Source organism: Pseudomyrmex gracilis, unplaced genomic scaffold (assembly GCF_002006095.1).
Source record: "Pseudomyrmex gracilis isolate BER0280 unplaced genomic scaffold, ASM200609v1 scaffold_264, whole genome shotgun sequence".
NCBI classification, from domain to species: Eukaryota; Metazoa; Arthropoda; class Insecta; order Hymenoptera; family Formicidae; genus Pseudomyrmex; species Pseudomyrmex gracilis.
The window spans coordinates 105,128-125,269 of record NW_018020848.1 but is presented as its reverse complement, the minus strand read 5'-3'; the positions used below and the strand labels follow the sequence as shown (position 1 = coordinate 125,269).

At 35.1% G+C, this 20,142-nt stretch overlaps 8 protein-coding genes across 13 annotated transcripts in view; 4 read left to right on the top strand and 4 right to left on the bottom strand.

Annotated features, from left to right (window-relative positions):
* Positions 1 to 2,789, top strand: part of LOC109859495 (TBC1 domain family member 20) — a 4,591-nt gene extending 1,802 nt beyond the window's left edge. The window contains exons 4-5 of the mRNA XM_020437809.1: positions 243 to 462; positions 553 to 2,789. Coding sequence (XP_020293398.1) covers positions 243 to 462; positions 553 to 858 — 526 coding nt within the window. The 3' untranslated portion in view covers positions 859 to 2,789. The remainder of the gene's footprint in view (positions 1 to 242; positions 463 to 552) is intronic.
* A 44-nt stretch (positions 2,790 to 2,833) lies between these two features.
* On the bottom strand, positions 2,834 to 5,582 carry LOC109859496 (group XV phospholipase A2-like). The gene is made up of 7 exons (XM_020437811.1): positions 4,742 to 5,582; positions 4,486 to 4,628; positions 4,163 to 4,397; positions 3,791 to 4,018; positions 3,543 to 3,714; positions 3,325 to 3,447; positions 2,834 to 3,238 (listed from the first exon to the last, which is right to left on the bottom strand). Exons 1-7 carry the CDS (start codon positions 4,845 to 4,847, stop codon positions 3,022 to 3,024), a joined length of 1,224 nt encoding a protein of 407 aa, XP_020293400.1. The 5' UTR covers positions 4,848 to 5,582; the 3' UTR covers positions 2,834 to 3,021.
* Positions 5,583 to 5,741: 159 nt separating this feature from the next.
* Positions 5,742 to 10,118, top strand: LOC109859469 (heat shock factor-binding protein 1). Of its 2 annotated transcripts, XR_002250717.1 has the most exons (4): positions 5,742 to 6,079; positions 6,184 to 6,250; positions 6,903 to 7,067; positions 10,030 to 10,118. XR_002250717.1 is itself a non-coding variant. In XM_020437763.1 (3 exons), the coding sequence occupies exons 1-3, from the start codon at positions 5,981 to 5,983 to the stop codon at positions 6,989 to 6,991; spliced, it is 255 nt and encodes an 84-aa protein (XP_020293352.1). In that variant the 5' UTR covers positions 5,742 to 5,980; the 3' UTR covers positions 6,992 to 7,111. The 2 variants fall into 2 exon arrangements, 1 of the variants encoding a protein (XP_020293352.1); XM_020437763.1 differs by lacking the exon at positions 10,030 to 10,118 and having other exon boundaries at positions 6,903 to 7,111.
* On the bottom strand, positions 7,148 to 9,742 carry LOC109859466 (protein FAM92A1-A). Of its 4 annotated transcripts, XM_020437757.1 has the most exons (9): positions 9,427 to 9,742; positions 9,216 to 9,317; positions 8,939 to 9,067; positions 8,636 to 8,816; positions 8,282 to 8,506; positions 8,137 to 8,169; positions 7,838 to 8,002; positions 7,659 to 7,757; positions 7,148 to 7,590 (listed from the first exon to the last, which is right to left on the bottom strand). In XM_020437757.1, exons 1-9 carry the CDS (start codon positions 9,456 to 9,458, stop codon positions 7,453 to 7,455), a joined length of 1,104 nt encoding a protein of 367 aa, XP_020293346.1. In that variant the 5' UTR covers positions 9,459 to 9,742; the 3' UTR covers positions 7,148 to 7,452. The 4 variants fall into 4 exon arrangements, with proteins under 4 accessions (XP_020293346.1, XP_020293347.1, XP_020293348.1 ...); XM_020437758.1 differs by lacking the exon at positions 8,137 to 8,169; XM_020437759.1 differs by having other exon boundaries at positions 7,502 to 7,757.
* Positions 10,001 to 12,044, bottom strand: LOC109859465 (secretion-regulating guanine nucleotide exchange factor-like). Its single transcript, XM_020437756.1, has 5 exons — positions 11,957 to 12,044; positions 10,838 to 11,399; positions 10,480 to 10,725; positions 10,242 to 10,391; positions 10,001 to 10,176 (listed from the first exon to the last, which is right to left on the bottom strand). The coding sequence occupies exons 1-5, from the start codon at positions 11,981 to 11,983 to the stop codon at positions 10,001 to 10,003; spliced, it is 1,161 nt and encodes a 386-aa protein (XP_020293345.1). The 5' UTR covers positions 11,984 to 12,044.
* A 376-nt stretch (positions 12,045 to 12,420) lies between these two features.
* On the top strand, positions 12,421 to 14,878 carry LOC109859464 (cell division cycle protein 23 homolog). Its single transcript, XM_020437755.1, has 7 exons — positions 12,421 to 12,576; positions 12,647 to 13,293; positions 13,420 to 13,599; positions 13,699 to 13,863; positions 13,936 to 14,182; positions 14,258 to 14,531; positions 14,640 to 14,878. The coding sequence occupies exons 1-7, from the start codon at positions 12,446 to 12,448 to the stop codon at positions 14,748 to 14,750; spliced, it is 1,755 nt and encodes a 584-aa protein (XP_020293344.1). The 5' UTR covers positions 12,421 to 12,445; the 3' UTR covers positions 14,751 to 14,878.
* A 118-nt stretch (positions 14,879 to 14,996) lies between these two features.
* LOC109859467 (probable oligoribonuclease) lies at positions 14,997 to 16,543 on the bottom strand. Of its 2 annotated transcripts, none has more exons than XM_020437762.1 (4): positions 16,273 to 16,543; positions 15,700 to 15,861; positions 15,387 to 15,607; positions 14,997 to 15,217 (listed from the first exon to the last, which is right to left on the bottom strand). In XM_020437762.1, the coding sequence occupies exons 2-4, from the start codon at positions 15,859 to 15,861 to the stop codon at positions 15,094 to 15,096; spliced, it is 507 nt and encodes a 168-aa protein (XP_020293351.1). In that variant the 5' UTR covers positions 16,273 to 16,543; the 3' UTR covers positions 14,997 to 15,093. The 2 variants fall into 2 exon arrangements, with proteins under 2 accessions (XP_020293351.1, XP_020293350.1); XM_020437761.1 differs by lacking the exon at positions 16,273 to 16,543 and adding an exon at positions 15,969 to 16,208.
* Positions 16,544 to 16,745: 202 nt separating this feature from the next.
* On the top strand, positions 16,746 to 17,198 carry LOC109859487 (histone H2A-like). Its single transcript, XM_020437787.1, has one exon. It carries the CDS (start codon positions 16,792 to 16,794, stop codon positions 17,164 to 17,166), a length of 375 nt encoding a protein of 124 aa, XP_020293376.1. The 5' UTR covers positions 16,746 to 16,791; the 3' UTR covers positions 17,167 to 17,198.
* Positions 17,199 to 20,142: the final 2,944 nt, after the last annotated feature.

Genomic DNA, 20,142 nt, shown 5'->3' with positions numbered 1-20,142 from the left:
GTCTGCGCTGATTGGCCTGATTTACTCAATAATTACTCCTTTACTATAAATAATAGAAAAAAATGGTTCAGGACTTTTCGACTCAGTTTTACTCCTTCTACCTGCCTACGAGAGATTGTACGGCAATTCTGGGACACTCTGTATATATATATATATAAAATATACATTTCACATATTATTTGTTTTACTCCTTACATTATATTATTAATAACAAATATATTAATGACGAAATTCCTGTTTAGTGTAGAACTGTTCCCACACTTTGCTCTGGCCGAGTATACAACATGGTACGCTCACAAATATGCAGAAAATAGAAAGTTGTTGCACAGATTATTTGATTATTTTCTGGGTAGTCCCCCACTGATGCCTCTCTATTTGAGTACAGTAATTGTCGCGTATAGAGCAACTGAAATCTTTAATACCACACCTGATATGGGACACACGCACAAAGTTCTGTGTACAGTAAGTGTAAAACTTTTAACTATAAAACAAATGAGGGTAATATAAATGAAAAGAAATAATTGTTATACGACGTTTGCATTGTTTTTTCAGTTGCCCGATGACTTGCCTTTTGAAACTCTTTTATTAGAGGCAAAGGACTTGTATCGAAAGTATCCTCCCGAGTCCATTAGTAACGACGTTAGAGATTACGATCACAAGAGAAAGATTAAGGAACAAGAATGGAAAACAAAGGCGGAAGCAAGTCGGCAAGAGAGAGAAAGGCAACGAAAATTAAAAGTCGTGCAATCGACTCCGAGGATATCTTATCGCATTAGAAGTTACAAAACCATCACAGTTGTGACCATTTTAGCTTTAGGAATATATGCTTTCATAAGATCCTCGACTGGACTCAACTGACATTAATTAATATTACTCGTGAAAAAAAAACGAGTATTTTTACACACATTTTTTAAGGCAGAAAAACTCTTCGATATGATTTTGAACAAGAAATTGAGAAATGTATGAAGGTTACTCAAGAGTGCTTTGCCAAAGAAGGCAAATATGCTGTTAAAATTATTCATTGAGAGGTTTGTAATTTGTATGAGAAATTTTATTTTAGAACATATAGATCAGAATTTTGTGCATTCCTATGCTGCCTTTATGCTGTGTTCTCTAGAACTGATCGAAAAGTTTTGCGTGTATGTGCTAAATCGTATGCGTATAAAAAAACTTACGCGTATTTTCTTTTGTTAAAAATCATCGTCATTTAAAATCAATTAAGTCTATTGAAGATGTATAACAAAGAGAAGAACAATTTTAGATATTCAAATAATTGCTAAAACCAAACAAAGATTTGCTAAAAAAAATAAAACTTTTTCAGTAATATATATATATATATATATATGTGTATACAGAATGTTATGTTGTGTGTTATTGTCGGGAAAAATTTTATGTGTATTTTAATCTTGAAAAAAAATGAATATAATAGTTAATAAAATTGTCTTGTTTTTCAACAATATTCATTTATTATCTTTGGGAAAATGAAAACTTTTGGTTGTAACTTACATTGTAACACATGTTTTATTCTCTAAATGCGTACCGCATTACGTATTGTTTGTAGTATTGTTTATTTAGATTTAATATCACTATGACGCAAAATGTTATATCAGAAGGTATAATTGTTATCGCTCGTGAATTCTACACGATATGTATTCATCTTATCACTTTTTATATTTTGTACGTGAAAATGATTTTGTAGAGAAACGTTGTCTTAAGTTATGTAAGTTTTGTAAGTTTATATTCAAGGATCACACACAGAGGAGAGACATATAAAATATCATACAATATTTTGGGATATTTCTGTATCTCTTTATAATATCTACACATCAAAAGAATGTTCGAAGTCGTAATACAGTTTTTCTGAGAGAAAACAGCTACTGTGTATCTTTGTTAAATTATAATTCTTTGTAATAAATGTTTTATCTTGTCGTTTTTCCCGATCTTAAAATATTATATATACTATATTATATATGTATTGTTCATGTGTTTGTTGCACACTGTGAGTCAATGTAAATATATGGCATGTTTATAACGGATTTATAACTTCTAAGTTTGAAGTGCTGTCTTTGTTGGTATTCTAATTGTGATGTATCAGTCATTGTAAATATTAGTATGTATTAATTTATATATATATACACACACACATATGTACAGTAGGAAGCATCATATCGCGCGGCTCCAGGGGAAGTATTTCTCGGAAATTTTTTTTCTAGCTGCTCGTGTTACTGCGCGCTGCTCTCCTTCGATCTCGGGCTGCTGGCAGAGATCGAAGGAGAACGACGCGCGATAGTAGAAGCAGTCAAAGAAGAAATTCCCGAAAAATACTTCCCCTGGAGCCGCCCGATATGGCGCTCCCTACTGTATATGCGTGTGTGTGTACATACATATAAAAAATTCTTATACATTATTGCTAAATGTATGTTATACTAGTCATGGTAACTCAATTATTCTTTGTTTGTTGAGATCACAAGTTAATATAACTCACAAATTAGTAAAACATGTATATTACAACCAATTAAGAGTATAAAAATGCGTGTGATGTTTATGTGCGCATCACTAGTGTATAAGGAAAGAGAGAGATAATATACATTATATTTATAAGAGATATACGTGTGAGCATATAGCCAGTTAAAAGTAAAAGATAATATTTCCAAAAGTGATTTTTATAAATTTACATATTATTTTATAAATCTGTCCAAATTGATATTTGATGGTAATGTTGTGTAATGAGATATTTTAACAGATGCACACAAATCTGGTAAAATTAATAAAAATTATATTTTCAATTATATATATCTTAATTCTTGATATTATATTGATTAAAAACATCATTTAACATTTGATTATTTAATTGAAAATTCAGATAATTAATCTTGGAAGTTTTATGTAAAAATGATTAACTTTTGTCATTTTATAGATTGAATATTAATGTTTAGCAAGGATAACAGAATTATCTAAAGTTCTGTTACGTTCCTTCGCGTAGCTTGTTAATATTGACAAACGTCATATCAGATTTATTTATCACCCTTTCAAAATTGAGTTAATGTGTGCCAAGATATCGCGATTTCTCAGAATTTCAGTGTGATCCACTCCAGGAAATCCTTGATGATAAACTTTTTGTTTTTGCGACTTCTGCCAATGCATGCACGCCTCCAAACTTCTTATATTAACCGTCCCGTCTCCATCTCCGGAAATTAACTGAGGATAACCGCTTATATCGGTCCCTTTATAATATAATCTATAAATTTTAAACGGTCTTTTATATTTTACAGTACATTCGCACACATAAGTACATAAGTATTTCAAAAAAATAAATGTACAAACTTTTCTACAGTATCCACTTTGCTGCCATATAAACAGTGCACTTCAACACCTGGTGCTGTAAAGTCTAACTGATATTTTTCATTGTCCTTTTTAAACTCCCAAGCGTTAGGAACACCAATATTTCTGCGAAGAAAAAGAATTATATTTTTAAAAATATTCATTAGTCAGATCAGATAAAATAAGCAAAATAAATTACATAATAAAAATGTATAGCATACACAAAATATTCTTGTAAATTGTTTAATGTGTAATTTTTCTGATCTGATTGCACCAAAATTTCTGTCTCTTTCCAAAATAATCTCGAAGGTAGAAGCCATCCCAAACTCGGGCTTGTTATTTGCTCATTTCTCAATATACTCTCGCGGAGAAAATACGCCCCTAAATCATCTCCTGTATTGGAAATAATAAAGTTAAAATTTATATAGAAAGATGACTTTTTACATGCGAAATGAACGAAAGTGCTCACCGATGGCAAATACTTTGATAGCTTTGACAGATCCTGCCCATACTGCGCTAAGCGTGATAAAAGCATTTATGTATTTGTCCTTCCACTTTTGACTCTGACGTTGCAACATTATAAGACTCATAGGTCCGCCCATGCTGTGAGCTAATAACGTTACTGGTGTATTGTTATTCATTATGTATGTTTCCTCAACAAGATCTTTCAACTTAGCAAAGAATTCCTCGCTTTCACCTATAAGAATTGGAAAGGTCTTTATCTCTCCTATATATCCCTATATATACTATTCTGTTAATTGAATAGAATACGCATTGTGCAAAATGTAAAAATCGAAACTGCTGGACTAATATTCGTTAGTCTCGTTTTTTTTGTACATACTAGGTCCTTTTCTGAAATCATAAGGTGCGCCACGTAGTGACAAATTCCTGATATATCCCAAATCATTTACCAACATATTTCCGATGTCTTTGAAGTATGAGCCGGGAGAAGCTCTGCTGGGATCTATATACTCAACTACAAACGGATCACCCCATCCTGGTATCTTTAAGTCTACTCCGGGTTGATTGCTTGTAGTCCTTGTCACATTGTCATAATTCAATTTCAAATTATCTATCTGCAATGATTAAAGTCGAAGAATGTAATTTTGAGCAAAATAAAGATAGAGAAAGTAAGAAATACATGTAATAATTAAATAATCATACAAAGCAGTCTATCACAACAGGTACAAGCAGTTCCATGTTCAGCCATAGGCTGAAATAATCGTTCGATATTTTTTGACAGATGTAATGCACTACCGACGTCTTGTTAAGTTTTGCTTCGACTTGACTGCCGCCATCACCTGGAACTGCATTATTTTCTTTTTTAAATACTTTGTACATACACGCACTTTTCACAATCGTAACAATCTCAACAAGTCGCTTTGTATAATAATGCTAGTAATCGAAACAACAATTTTACCTAAAATTACGGGCGATATCTGTTTGGGTTTGACGCGCCAAAGCTGCGCCGATTGCACAATAAGCAAGAAAACGATTATCTTATTTAAGTTGATTGCCAAGCGCATTGTTTGTTGCGATCGCGGTATTGAAATTTAGTTTCCAAAGTTCGTGCCACTGATGATGATATTACACACAAATTAATTCACTGGATAATTTCCCAAAGTTTTGTTTTCCTTTCAAACGAAAAAAAAAAAACAGACGTTTCACGACTCATCCAAACTCCGCTCTGTTGTACAACAACAGCTCGACGTAATCAGCTGATTATAAGTCAACAATACGGAGTGTGAAACGGGGGAGAGCTTGCAGCCAATCCGAGTAGCGGATTAGGACGAAAATATCTTTCTATTGGCTAAAATCTCACGTTCGCAAAGTTAATTGTATACATATATGCAATTACGTGTCGTACACTTTTTCATTTGAAAAAAATATTTTATTTGAAACGTTGTTCTAAACTGCTGACGTCACTAAGTTAGATTAATATTCAAAAAAACGTGCTACCACAAAAACATGAAGTTTGCTCAACAAATAAGATAAATTGTATTACGTTTTTTTTTTTTATTATCTTTGCGTCGATCAGAATCGAGAATCTGATTAAATCGAAATAAATTTGAGTTTGATGAATGAGTCATTCGCGAGTAGTGTCTCTCGAATTACAAAGGCAACAGCTCGTATCTTAAACTAGCAATGATGTTGTTTGTTTGTTAATCCGATGTCTCTTCGTTTGCGTTTCTTTTGTCGTTTTAGTCTTTACTTATTTATTTGTTCTTGCGCCTTGGTCTAAAAAATATAACAACAATAGATCATAGAAACAAATTATACAAAAAAACAAATTATGTTTAAATAAGAGATTTATTTTGTAAAAAGTACAGATAAAACAGAGAGAGAGAGAGAGACAGAATTATAATATTTTTCCGTGTGCGTTTTTTTACGTCGAGCACTATTGATATATCTTTTTTTTTAAAAAAAAAAGAAGCCGAGATTAAACGCATGTTGGATCAATCAACGGTGCTTAGCTCTGTCTGTCACGGGACTGCCGTAGAAACGACGGCACGCGGTAGCGTGTCGAAAGGTGACTCTGTCGGGGACGGAAACGCCGCGTCGCGCGTGCACGAAACGTTACTTTTGAGAATCGCGTATATAGATCGGAGAAGACGTTTAACCTCTCTTCTCTTTACGGCGAATTAACGTTCCGTCGAGGATGGCTGATATCAAGCAAGATCACAAAGGCGAGGACGTTGACAGTTACGGGATGGGCAACAGTGCCGACCCGAAGAACATGCAGGAACTGACGCAATACGTGAGTAGTCTCCTTACATTTGTGTATACCAGGCCAATGTGTATGTATATGCACGTCGCGACACAATCAATTTGACACCGCAATTACTATGACTTTGTTTGCAGGTGCAAACGTTGCTGGAGAACATGCAGGACAAGTTTCAAACAATGTCCGACCAAATCATAGGAAGAAATATCCTTTTTATTTTCGCAAACTTAACCTTAAAAGAATCACAACTTTTTATTTGTTTTCTAAAATCATATATGCATGTTAGTTAAATCAAATTTTGCACAAGAGTTGTGTCGTTTATATATCACATTAAAAAAACAAATAATCACAATTATATATACATTATATATATATATATATACCCAGATAGCCAAATGTGAAAACTCAATATAAAGCAAATCATTGTATAGATTAAGTTGCTCGCCAATTGCTGTTGTGTTGTTTTTATTTAACGCAACGAAAATTGTTTTTGTCAATTCAGTATCAATATGCTGAGTTTTATTATCAATCAATTGTTGTAGTCAATGTTTAGGAGTCAGCAATATGTGAGCAATATATGAGCAATAATTTTTATTCATAAGTTGAGAAAAATAATATAAGTTTATTGCCGATGAGTTGTTGAGAACTTGCTGTTATTATAATTTTGAAAACTATTGTTGGCAAGAACATACTGAAAAGAGGATACACCCTTTTGTTACATTGCTGAAAACATATGAGTAATATTTGTGGCAAGTTATCAACAACTTGCACTCAGTTGGCTATCTGGGTATATTATATATTATGTTATATATATATTATTGTGTTACACCGTATGAAAATCCTTATTAAGAAATACTAGACGAAATGGGCAACAGAATAGACGATTTGGAGAAAAACATAGCTGACTTGATGACGCAAGCGGGTGTTGAAGGTGGTGATAAGTAAGGTGGCGGCTTCGCGACAGACTGAACTCCCTTTATAATCCACTAATCAACAACATCATCCAAAGTATCCAAGTCTCGTATGTATATTATTATATGAACAAAGTATATATATATATATATACAAGCAGTAAGACGTACAGCTTTTTGTTACATTATAAAAAATAAAATTACACTTTTGTACATAAATGTGTATTTTTGGTATTACTTAAAAACAAAAAAGCTTCACACACACAGTCATAGTATTAACTACAACACAATTTACATGACCTTATTGCGTAAGCAAGCGTATGTAAATTTTTATTTCTGTCTCTTACTCTATTTAACTAAAAATCCATATTTTAAGATAACTTTGTGCATTTGATAGGTACTTATGATAATAATAATATCGAGATAAAAAGCGTAATGTAATAAAACATTTGTAAAAAGAAAATATATTGATAATATATATTGACAAGAGAGAATTTACTTTGTGCGATTCATCATTTTAGGAGGTATGCGATATATTATCGATGAGATTAAGGACTTGTGACTCGCGGGAATTGCTGGGACGGGTTTGAGAACGAAGCGTTTTTTTACTCCGTATCCGAATTGTCTTTTTCTCTAAAATGGAGAAAAAAGAGAAGTTAAACTAGCAATAAAAATTACATAGTTTTATTCCTAGTTCTCACAGGTTTCTCTTGAGTCGATTCCGATTCGGTTTCCTCTGTGCTGTCCTCTTCGACTTGAAGGGATTCTGATGAGTTTGTGAATCTGGTTCGCACGGAATCCTGAAAATTTATATTTATATCACATCGATATTCAAAATTGAAACAGTGGAAAAAATTTATGTTTCGACGTTAGTGCTCACAGCAGATTCGATTTCTCGATTGACAGCTACGTTTTGCGACGCCACGGGAGAGGAAGTGAATCGACTGGCTAAATTCGTTAACGAATAGGCCTGTCGAAACGAGGTCCTACCTACTGTGTCCAATCTTGCGACGGAATCAGGGACGCGAATCGTCTCTCTAAATTCCTGTATAATATATATACATACATAATTCTTATTTAAAATTCAAATGATAACATTTTTTGTGTTTAACACAATAAAGCTATTAAAATTTTAAAAGATTGTTGTAACACGCGAATATCAATTTGAAGCAATTTTACCCCGTTCATCTCTCCTCTCGCAATTTGAAAGTCCTGTATGTTAAAGGATAAACAATGTTGACTATATATGCATATAGATATCGGTGTAGCGAATATGTGTGTGTTACTCAGCTTAAAAAAAATTGAATTGTTGAGTTTATCCCACCTCAAGATCTTTGGCCTCGTCAATAGCCGCGACGTCCTGATACGCCTTGGTCAGAAGTTCGAGGGCTTTGGTATGAAAGCTCAATTCGACGGTTACGAAATCCAAGAGTACGGATTTTAAATCGTGCAACTTGCGTCGCTCGAACGAATCGATCTGTTCCTCCAATCCTTTTACCAGTCGAGATACTTCGACGGACGCTTTCATCAGTTCCGATTCCGCTTGCGACTGTTATTCTCTTTTGGTTAAAGGCTTATATAAAAGAAAAAAAAGAAACTTTGGAATTTGAAATTTATAATAAATTATTTTAATTAGAAAACTGTATAATTGTTATCTTCGCGTAATCTTCAAGGATACTATCATTTGTCGATTTCTAGGATTTCTCTCCCGGACTTTGTCCAGGTGTCGACGTCTCGTTAGTTCTCTGTCACGCGCCGCAAATGTGCTTTTCACGTCGTCCCGGGCGTACTTGCAAATTGTCGAGTACTGCGAAAGAGGTGCGATCGCTTTGGCGTCTAATCTTTGTACTTCCGCGTCTCTAAAGCATAAAATATTAAGCACAACGATTTTAAATTTTAAAAATTATAACAATTATATATTAATTATATATTAATAATTTTTTAATTGAAATACACACACAGAATTAAACTCTGAGTTTACCTGTAATCGCCGATAACTGATAATGTTGCGGAAAAGTTTGCCAATCCGATACTCATCGATCGATTTATAACTTCCGAATCCGCATACGTTTGCACTATTTTAGCAAGTTCGTCGCCTTTGTCGCGTAATCTAAAAAAAAAAAAAAAAAAAACAAGAACAATTAAAGCAAATCAAACAACAAGACGCAATGTTGTTGAGACAAAAATAAAAATTGGCGCGTGTAACCAAGGAGAAATAATCGATAATTTGTCGGTGGAACACTCTCTTTTCTCGTCACCTGGCCGCTTTCCTGGTGTAAGCCGCGAATGTCGTGCATAATTCGGCGAAGTGTTTTTCCACACCGGTTATGCGATCCTGTACGAACTTCGCTTCCTGTTCGCTAAAATTGAATCAACACACACATTCATTTATTTCGCTCGTTTGCGATCTGTTAGATGCAGTTTGAATAAAACTGAGAAAACTCCGGCGCTTCCAGCCAATAAACTTACTAGACACTGCTCTGGGAGCGCACTCGAAGCATTTTTCTTTTTCTTTTTCTTTGCGGTATTCGATAAACTTCTCTTATATTCTATCTTTTGAGCTATGTGTGAAGAACAATCGTTCTTTCTTTTTGTGCACACGATCGATGACAGTTGCCTACTGACAGATGGTGAATTGCCGCAGGTGAAGTTGCGCCGCCCTTTCTATATTCTTTTCACAGGCTGACTATACATATGTACATATACGTACATACATGTAAAGGAGGTCGTTTATGAACTCTTAATTTCTACATGCCTGCGTACTATTTAAAAATATTATAAATATACACACAATAAAAAAGTATGTATTTAAAAGAATTGTTAAGTGTGTACAATATAAATTTAGCAATATGAAATTGTGTGTATAAATTTTTATACATAATTTCATCTTTTAGTTTTTGTTAATAATATTAATAACATAACGCAAAATAAATATGTAACATATTTAAACAATGTAACGACATGTTTTGTAAAAATATTTTTTATTGTTATATATATACTCTTATATATATGTACATATATTACAATATTTGATCAATAATGACTAGCTTGTGTCTTTTTCCCTTATCACAGCAAACGAGTGTCCCGCGCCAGCACCAACAAGATAGCCAACAAAATTGGATGGAAGCGACAGAACTTCTGGTCGTAAAACGTTCTCCGTGTTTCCGTTGCCGCAGTTTCCATGCTCGTTCCAGCCCCAACACAATATCGCTCCATCATCTATAATTGCGACTTGTTATAAATGATCTTTATAGACAGATGTGTATTTATCGCTTCGCAATTACCAGCTAAGGCAACATTATGCTCTGATCCGACTGCAAGTTGAATAATTTTTCGAGTACTATCAATGCGTCGAAGTTCTGTAGAAACTTGTGGATTTGAGAAACGGCCCAATTGACCGTAATCACTTCTGCCCCATGACAAGACAGTACCATCTAAAATCATATTTAGAGTCCATTTTAATTTGAATGATTCAATTACACATGCATTGTGAAAAACACAAAGCAAATTCAGTCTACTTACTGCTCAAAATATTTATATGACTCCATCCTGTATAGATTTGAACTGGTGCGTCCAGTAAAAAATTGGTTTGCACACATTGTAACGTTTCAGAAGATATTTTAGAAAAGATTTCTAACTGTCCGTGTTTATTATCGCCAAAACCATACATATCATACATGTCTTTTTGTTTTCTTGTTACGACTATAGTATGATGCTGACCACAGGCAACATCTTCTACTCTATTTCCTTGCAATCTTGATTCTAGAACTAGTTATGTTTTATTTTATATTATAATTTAAAAACATTTTTGGTTTTTTAAAATAATTTGTAAGATAGATTTATGGTCGTGTGAAATCACATGTGACAAAGTTTGTTATACCTTTGATAAATTTACTTGAACAAGCACAACATTCTTTTGGTTCATTCAAACCCAATTGTCCTTTATTATTTGCCCCGCAAATATAAAGACTGCCGTTTTCTGTTACAACCGCGGTATGTCGCAAGCCCATAGAAACGCGTTTGATTTTCTCACCGATCAATATTCTGCGAGCATGCGATATCTGAGAAAAATCCGAGGTATCCAAACCCAACTGGCCGTAACGATTCGAACCCCATACATATAGATCGCCGTCTCTCGTTAATGCCGCGGAACTGTCCCATCCGCAACACACGTCTACTATTGTCTCGTGTTCTAGAGAATGTATCTGCTGAAATGTCAAAACATTTTTCTGTTTGACGTCAACACCAGCTTGTCCCTTGTTGTTCAATCCGCAAGAATAAACACGACCGTTTGTGTCCAAAATCAACGTATGGCCAGCACCACCAACGATCTTCCTTATGTTTTCTGATCTCAGGGAACATCCGGACAAATTGACTTCTTGAGGTAAGACGCATTGTTCGAACAACATTCCTTGTCCTAACTGACCGTGAGAATTTGCACCCTGGAAAAAATGTACTTTTGCTGTTTATTCGCTTATATATCATATATGATAGATTTGATGTTACATGCAATGATGTTACATGCAATTTTAGCTTTTTAAAAACTACCCAGATAGCCAACTGAGTGCAAGTTGTTGGCAACTTGCCACAAATATTACTCATATGTTTTCAGCAATGTAACAAAAGGGTGTATCCTCTTTTCAGTATGTTCTTGCCAACAACAATTTTCCAAATATAATAATAACAGCAAGTTCTCAACAACTCATCGGCAATAAACTTATATTATTTTTCTCAACTTATGAATAAAAATTATTGCTCATATATTGCTCACATATTGCTGACTCATATGTCCTAAACATTGGCTACAACAATTGATTGATAATAAAACTCAGCATATTGATACTGAATTGACAAAAACATTTTCATTGCGTTAAATAAAAACAACACAACAACAGCAATTGGCGAGCAACTTAATCTATACAATGATTTGCTTTATATATTGAGTTTTCACATTTGATTATCTGGGTAAGTTTCGAATATTATGGTAATATATAGTTACCCATGAAACTAGATGATAAATTGACATTTTCAGACAGTTTTATCTTAATGCTTTCTCTCTTGTGTGTGTGTGTAATTCACTTTTCTTCTTTTTAATTTTTAGATACCGAGTGATAGAATGAACGATCGGTGTAATTTTGCGTCAAATAAGATTGTCACATTATTTTACGGAAAATACACGACATGTATCTTATTGTTCAATAAAAATAAAGTTTACATTTATTCATGTAAGTAATTTGATTTGACGTATAACAGGCTTTATGTGTGCCGAATAATCTTTTATCTTGGCAACACTGATTATCCGAGCAATGCTTCAGACGATATTCGTATTACAAACAGACGCTGCGTGCCGATAATAAGTTATAACAAAAATACAGTCAGTTGAACAGTAATATTTACTTCCGAGATGTGCGTTAATGTATAATATAAAACAGAGTATTGTTTTTAATAATTACGTGAAATAGGAAAAAAGCAAGTGAAACACACGAAAATGGAAGAACCGGAACCGTTCGTGTTCGAAATGAAACTGCTGGAATGTTGCATGTTCAAGGAGGTTAAAACGGATCTTTTGCGCGCGGTAGACGAATGCTCCCAGCGCGGTTTGCTACACAGCGCTAAATGGTAAATGCGATCTTTCGCTTTTTATCAGCAAAATTTATACATTTACACTTGACACTTCATGTTTTTACAGGTCGGCCGAATTGGCCTATTGTTTGAGCGATGTGAAAATTGTAAAGGCGGACGATTTTACGTGCACCTTCGAGGAATCGAACGCTTATATCTTAGCTAAGACGTACTTCGACCTGAAAGAGTACGATCGAGCGGCTTACTTTACGAGAGACTGCAAGACCGCGAAAGTCAAGTTTCTGCATTTGTATTCGCGTTACTTGTCAGGCGAGAAGAAGAAATTGGACGACATGACGGACGTGCCGCCGGATCCTACAAAAAACGACAGTCTTAAATTGCTCTGCGCTGATCTGAGAAAGGATTATCTGGCCTCGAATTTAGACGGTTACGGATTGTATCTTTTTGGCGTGACATTGAAAAAGTTGCAACTTCTCAGAGAGGCAAAGGACGTTTTGATGGAGGCTGTACATAAAGAGCCAATGCACTGGGGCGCCTGGTTAGAACTGACCGCGTTGATCAAAGATAGGGAAGAATTGGAGAGTTTGTGTCTGCCAAAACATTGGATGCAATATTTCTTCACAGCTCACATGTACTTGGAGCTACAGCTCATTAACGAGTGTTTAGAAATATACGCTCAATTGCAAGGCTTTGGCTTTCGATCAAGTCCTTATGTACAAGCTCAAACTGCAATTGCGGTGCATTACAGAAGACGTGAGTTAACGAGAGTGCGAATTGTTTTCGATGCAAACTTGTTTGTTTTACTAAGAACTGGTCAGATTTACAACTGACATCTAACTTTTTTTCTCTTGATTTCACATGTTTTTTATTTTATTTTAGATGTTGAAAACGCATTACAAATCTTCAAAACGATAATAAAAGAAGATCCTTATTGTCTCGACAACATGGACACATTTTCAAATTTGCTTTATGTGAGAGAAATGAAGGTCGAGTTGGCGTATCTGGCGCACAGAGCCACCGAAATAGATAAATATAGACTGGAAACTTGTTGTATAGTAGGTGAGAGTTTGTTTGCAATTTCTTTGTAAAACATTTTTGTTTTATAAATACATTTGTACGTAAAATACAAATTTATATTCCGAAACATTTCTATTTTAGGAAATTATTACAGTTTGAGAGCTGATCATCAGAAAGCGGTGATGTATTTTCACAGAGCTTTGAAGATAAATCCGCAATATCTATCAGCTTGGACACTGTTGGGTCATGAATTTATGGAAATGAAAAATACCAATGGCGCTATCCACAGCTATAGACAGGCAATAGGTATAGATATATAAAATTTGTTCGATCGTTTACCGTGTAAACATTCATAATGACATTTGTAAACTCTGATAGAGGTAAATAGACGAGATTATAGAGCGTGGTACGGCTTGGGTCAGACGTACGAGATTTTAAAAATGCCATTTTACGGACTTTATTATTACAAACAAGCACAACTCTTGAGACCTCACGACAGCAGGATGGTTCTGGCTTTAGGTGAAGCGTACGAAAAGCAAGATAAAATTCAAGATGCGCTCAAATGTTATTACAAAGCGTGCAATGTAGGCGATATAGAAGGAATGGCACTTTTAAAGTTAGCGACGTATGTATGAAAAATGCCAATGATTGCATCAGAAAGTCTTGATATGTATATTTTATTAAGTGTTTCTTGTTGCAGACTATATGAGAAATTAGGGGAACACGATAACGCGGCGGCGGCTTATAAAGATTTCGTAACGGATGAATACCGAGGCATCGACAGAAGAGTTGAGTCAACGGAGCTGAGCCATGCATACAAGTATCTTACGCAGTATCATTTAAAAAGAGAAGAATTGGATCGAGCTAATCACTATGCGCAAAAATGTATTGATTTCGACGAAATAAAAGAAGAGGCTAAAGCATTGTTAAGAACAATTGCTGAAAAAAAAACTAAAGTAGAAGATACCATGATGGTGAGCAAAAAAAAACATATTATTAGTACGAACATTAACAAAATGAAGCAAGAGATTCAATTTAGTGTTGACACAGAATTATTAATTTATTTCTTTTAATTATCCCAGGTGGATGATATGAACGAAACAGATCCTGTAATTGAACAAAGAACACAGCTTGACGCGACACCTGGAAGTCAGTTGTCACCGATGAATCTTTCGTTTACATCCACACCATAAAAGAAAACTATAAATTGTCTAGCGTTCTAGAATTCGCGCTTTTATGTGATTACATATATATGTATATGTGTGTGTGTATATATATATATATATATGTATGTATGTATATATAATATATTTAATATCGAATTTTGTATCATGTCTTTAATAAAATTATTGTCTTTACATAAATTTTAGTTTTTCTTTTTTTGAAAAAGCAAAATGTCTATTTATTATGTTTTTGATACTAACAAATAGAAAAAAAACTAAAACTTTCTGCTCCAATTATATTTACACATTTATTTATGATTTTTAGACAAATTTATATCAAATCTAATTGCAAAATTTCTCTCGATCTGTGCGATTACAGCCCAAATATATGTTTCTGATAATACGCTAATTCCTTGATGCTTTCTTTTACATCATCTAAAGCTCTGTGGCATAATACTTTGCGTGGTGCATTTTTGTATACATTTGGATTCCATCTCCTAAACATCGTAAGCACATTTGTATAATCTTGTTATTAACATCTTATACGTTAGTCAAATGTTATATGGATTGCTATTAATTTCACTTATATATACTAAAGAGAGGAATAATTAACACACATACAAAAAAAGTATTCGTGCAAAGACACAAGATAATTCAGTCTCATACCTGACAAGTTCCTTGATTGAACTAACATCGATTATTCTGTAGTGTAAATAATCATTGACTAACGGCATATATTTATATAAAAATAAGCGATCCATATAGACTGAGTTTCCTGCCAGGGGGCATGCGTTACTGGGAATATATTTTTGTAAAAAGGCAAGTACCGATTGTTCGGCATCTTTTAAAGATGTTCTACTTGAGCGAGAATCGCTTGTCAATCCAGACTAAAATCCATATAAACTTATATACAGCATTTTTGTAAAAATTCAGAAGAGAATATTTATATTATTGCACACGTAAGAAATAAGAGTCTTACCGTATGATGATGTCTCTTACACCATTCGTTCATATTATTTAATACCGTATCTGATTGATGTAACACGATATGCAATTCCTCGCTAATGATTTTTAATGTCTTGTCTGTTACAACACAAGCAATTTCTAATATATGATCTGTTTCTATGTCAAGTCCGCTCATCTGTAAGAATGTATTATTGTTTATTTGATCATTCATATGTGTGTGTATTCACAGTTTATATAAATTTTATCAAAAGTTAAATTTTTGTGCGACAGCGATATATATACCTCCATATCAACCCAAACAATATTATCGGAGAGATTGGACATTTTATATCTCAATTGTATACAGATTAAATATTTCTATTATACACACAGATAATATGTATATATTGAAAAATATATAGCGCATAAAAAATGTAACACCCGTCTGTAAAACAGTATAACCACAATTTCAACAGATATAAATATTGTTTATTTCAATAAAATATGAATTTCAGCAAATAAGCAAATATAAAAAACTATCGATATTGTATCTTATATTCGTTTGTTACAAATAAATTTTAAAGATGAACCTGTCTCTCAAACACACCTAATAAAAACACTATGCAAACACGTTCTTCGAATATGAAGTATTTTGTAAATAAAATAAGATACACGTGATGAGCGTGATCATAAACATTTGTCTCTAAAAATTTTCGAAATACGTATTCATGTAAAATTTTTTGTGTTGAGTTTCACATTTAATGATAAAACATATCGTTACAATGTATTATACGAAATTTTATTTATTTTCAATATAATATACTAAAATTTAAGTAATAAGTGTTATACATCTATATTATGCGAAACACAGTGACACGTTTTACAATTCTCTGAGGTATAAAAATTTTCGCACGCCACCTCAAGCTCTTATATATGGCAACGCGACAGTACGAGCGCACCAATCGCGAGCCGCGCTGAGCCGGTTGAGTGATGCGCGCACGCCATTGGTCGGCTCGAGCATCGCGGTACGCTATATAACGCTGACGAGCGACCGAGCACGTCAAAACGAATCGAGTCGTTGTTCGCTTCGGATCTCTTCGAAAGTTCGCTACATCCATCGTACGACATGTCTGGACGCGGTAAAGGCGGTAAAGCAAAGGGAAAGGCAAAGTCCCGATCGAATCGCGCTGGTCTGCAGTTTCCTGTTGGACGTATTCACCGGCTTCTGCGAAAAGGAAATTACGCCGAGCGCGTTGGTGCCGGTGCTCCGGTTTATCTGGCCGCGGTAATGGAATATCTAGCCGCGGAAGTGTTGGAGTTGGCGGGCAATGCTGCGCGTGACAACAAGAAAACCAGAATTATTCCGAGACACTTGCAACTTGCCATCCGCAATGACGAGGAATTGAACAAACTGCTTTCCGGAGTGACCATAGCTCAAGGTGGTGTGCTGCCTAATATTCAGGCGGTCCTATTGCCGAAGAAGACCGAGAAGAAAGCTTAACTACCAGTCAAATCAGTTACAAAAAACGGCCCTTTTCAGGGCCAACAATTTGCTCATGACGAAGGATATACTCTAGGTCGTAACATTTGATAAGTTGCAATAAAATGTAAAATATAAAATACATCGTGTCTATCGTAAGGACACGTAAGTAATTTTATACATTTTTTCCTGTGGTTTTTTTTCTGTGGCTTTGTCAAATCTAGTGGATGCTGCAGGCCAGATATTTCATATCTACAGAGCACTTCGATATTTATAGAAACTTGGAACTAGATTAGAAATTTTTTTTTTTTTTTTTTTCACAAATAGATTTTGCCACGCTTGAATTGCATTATTGTAGTATCTAGTACAAATCGTGATAACGCATCAATCTTCGTCGAAGATAGGTACACATATTAGGATGCTTTCCAGCTACGTAACAGACAGGAGGGTGCTTTCCAACTACGTACACAGGCGACACTGTGTCCACTAGTGTGAGTGAGACACAACTGATATGCTCTTTCTCACACTAATGGACACTGTGTTACACAGTGTGTCGCCTGTGTACGTAGTTGGAAAGCACCCAGAGACTGTACAGAGGAGTGCACCATATCCGTTCCGCTCCAGGGGAAGTATTTCTCGGAAATTTCTCTTCCGGCTGTTCCTACTGTCGCGTGTCGTTTTCCTTCAATCTCGGGCCGCTGGCGGAGATCGAAAGAGTACGGCGCGCGGTAGTAGAAGCAGCCAGAAGAAAAATTTCAGAGAACAACTTCTCTTGGAGCGGAACGATATGGTGCACCCCTCTGTACACAGTATCCACTAGTGTACGGCCAATTTCTTCATACCTCTCGATAGCTATCCTCTGGATAAATTCCTCTGAGAATAAGGAGAACCATTTTTGGGAGATATCTTCTAGATAAAGTTATCGAAAACTTATCTAGTGAAAAAATTGGCTGTAAGTGAGACACTGGTGCTTTCTCACATTACTGGCTGCGTTTCACTTAACAATCGCAATGCTTTTAGGGCCTTCCGCACAAACTCTTTCTTAACGCGTTACGTTACGTTAAGTACTAGTTTGTGCGTTGAAATAAAGTTCAAGTTTACATACAAATTTAAGTTTATGACTAGTAATTAACGTTACGTTACGTTTAAATATTAGTATGTAATGATGATTATATATAGAGCTTCAAGAATTTTTAAATAATAATTTAATATTTAATTCATTATTATTTAAATATTAGTTTGTGCGTTGAATGACGTTCAAGTTTACGTACAAATTTAAGTTCATAGCCAACTTTAACGTAACGTGTAACGCGTTGAGAAAGAGTTTGTGCGGAGACCCTTACGCAATCATTTTTCCATGTTTTTCATCAAAAATGAAACAAAGATAGGTAACGCTCACGAGTCACGAGCGAAGAAGAATCGTTGAAGAATGGAATGCAGCTTGTGTCACACACAGTGGCTGCATTCAACAGAACCAGAGCGGAGAGAATTGTAAAGCCCCTTGCACAATGGAAGGAATAGCGATAGCGATTAGAAATAACACAGTTTTTAACACAGAATTCCAACTCGTCGGAAATTTTATCGCTATTGCTTATTCCGATTTTCTGATCTGCATTGATACACGTGTAGTTTTGTATGTTAGATTCCGCTGTTCCTACCTTTATTTTTAAATATAAACTCTTTAAAACTTTTGTTATTTTTATCGCTATCGCTATTCCGTCTATCGTGGACCGGCCCAGTGGTCTCGCGGCCTGAGTGCAGGGGCTGCGAACTTGGAGGTCCCGAGTTCGAATCCGCTCCAACCACCTAAGGATTTTTTCCGGGCCGGTCCCTTTCAACCGAGTTTTATCGGTTGATTGGCGAACTGAATCGGGTCTCCAAAAATTAATTCGAGTGTAATCCCGAATTAATTTCCCTCCCACAAGGCGATCGTAGTCATAACATCTTGAGCACGAGCCCCCGACATAGATGGGCACGCCCACTGTGAAAGACGGCCGTGTATCGCGTGGTAGTAGGTAAAAAAAAACTGCTGCACATCCCCCCCCCCACATTCGTTCTGAGAATGTATATCGATAGACTGGCGTTTGCTCCTTTCTCGCAGGGGCGTGAAGCCATATCCGAACAAAATACCTTTTCAAAAAAAGGTAAAAAAAGACGCCAAGTACATGTGCAACTCGTATCTCTAGAAAAAGTATTGCTACCAAAATCTTCTTCTACAAGATCTATTCTACAAAAGAAATGATATCAATAAGTTACGCCAAGTAAAATCTTTTATACATGGTTACAAAAATATATAAAATATATATAAAACTTTGTAAGTTGTTTATAGTTTGTAAAATAGAAAATATTCTAAATCAATAAAAAGTTTCAAATATTGTATGACCAACTGCACTTTTTATATAAAGCACTCATTGATGTAAGAAATGACTTCGCCTTGCGTGGAAATTCTTAAACTATGTCGAATCATACATATAGATTTCGATTTGTGTGAAATGTCAAAACTTCATGTGGAATGTTTCAAAATAAAAAATATTTAATGTAAAAAACTTGTCGCGGCCGCACTTCGTCTTTAGTTTTTGGTGCAGCCGCGTTCACGAACGACTTGGGCTGCGTTCCGTTTCACGCAACTTTGGTACGTACGTTATAGGGTGCGTTCAGACAACTCAACGGTGAGAGAGATCATCACTTATGATAGGACTATTCTTCAAAATCTGAAGCGGTTCCAAAAGTATGATCCAATCAGAAGTGATTATCTCTCAACCGTTGTGCAACTGTTGAGTTGTCTGAACGCACCCATTCTCTTATGGGCCTGGCCGCTCTCAGTCTTCTCTCTGCTGTTACAATTTTCGTGTTGCTCTAGCTGTTGTCAGTTTTTTTCTCTTTGGATATAGTAGCAGAGATGCCAGATTCTGAACACTTGGTAGCATGCGGTAGCATGGAAGGGATGCGCACACAACCTCAGATCGTGTACGTGTGCGATCGCGCCCGAAGCTCGAG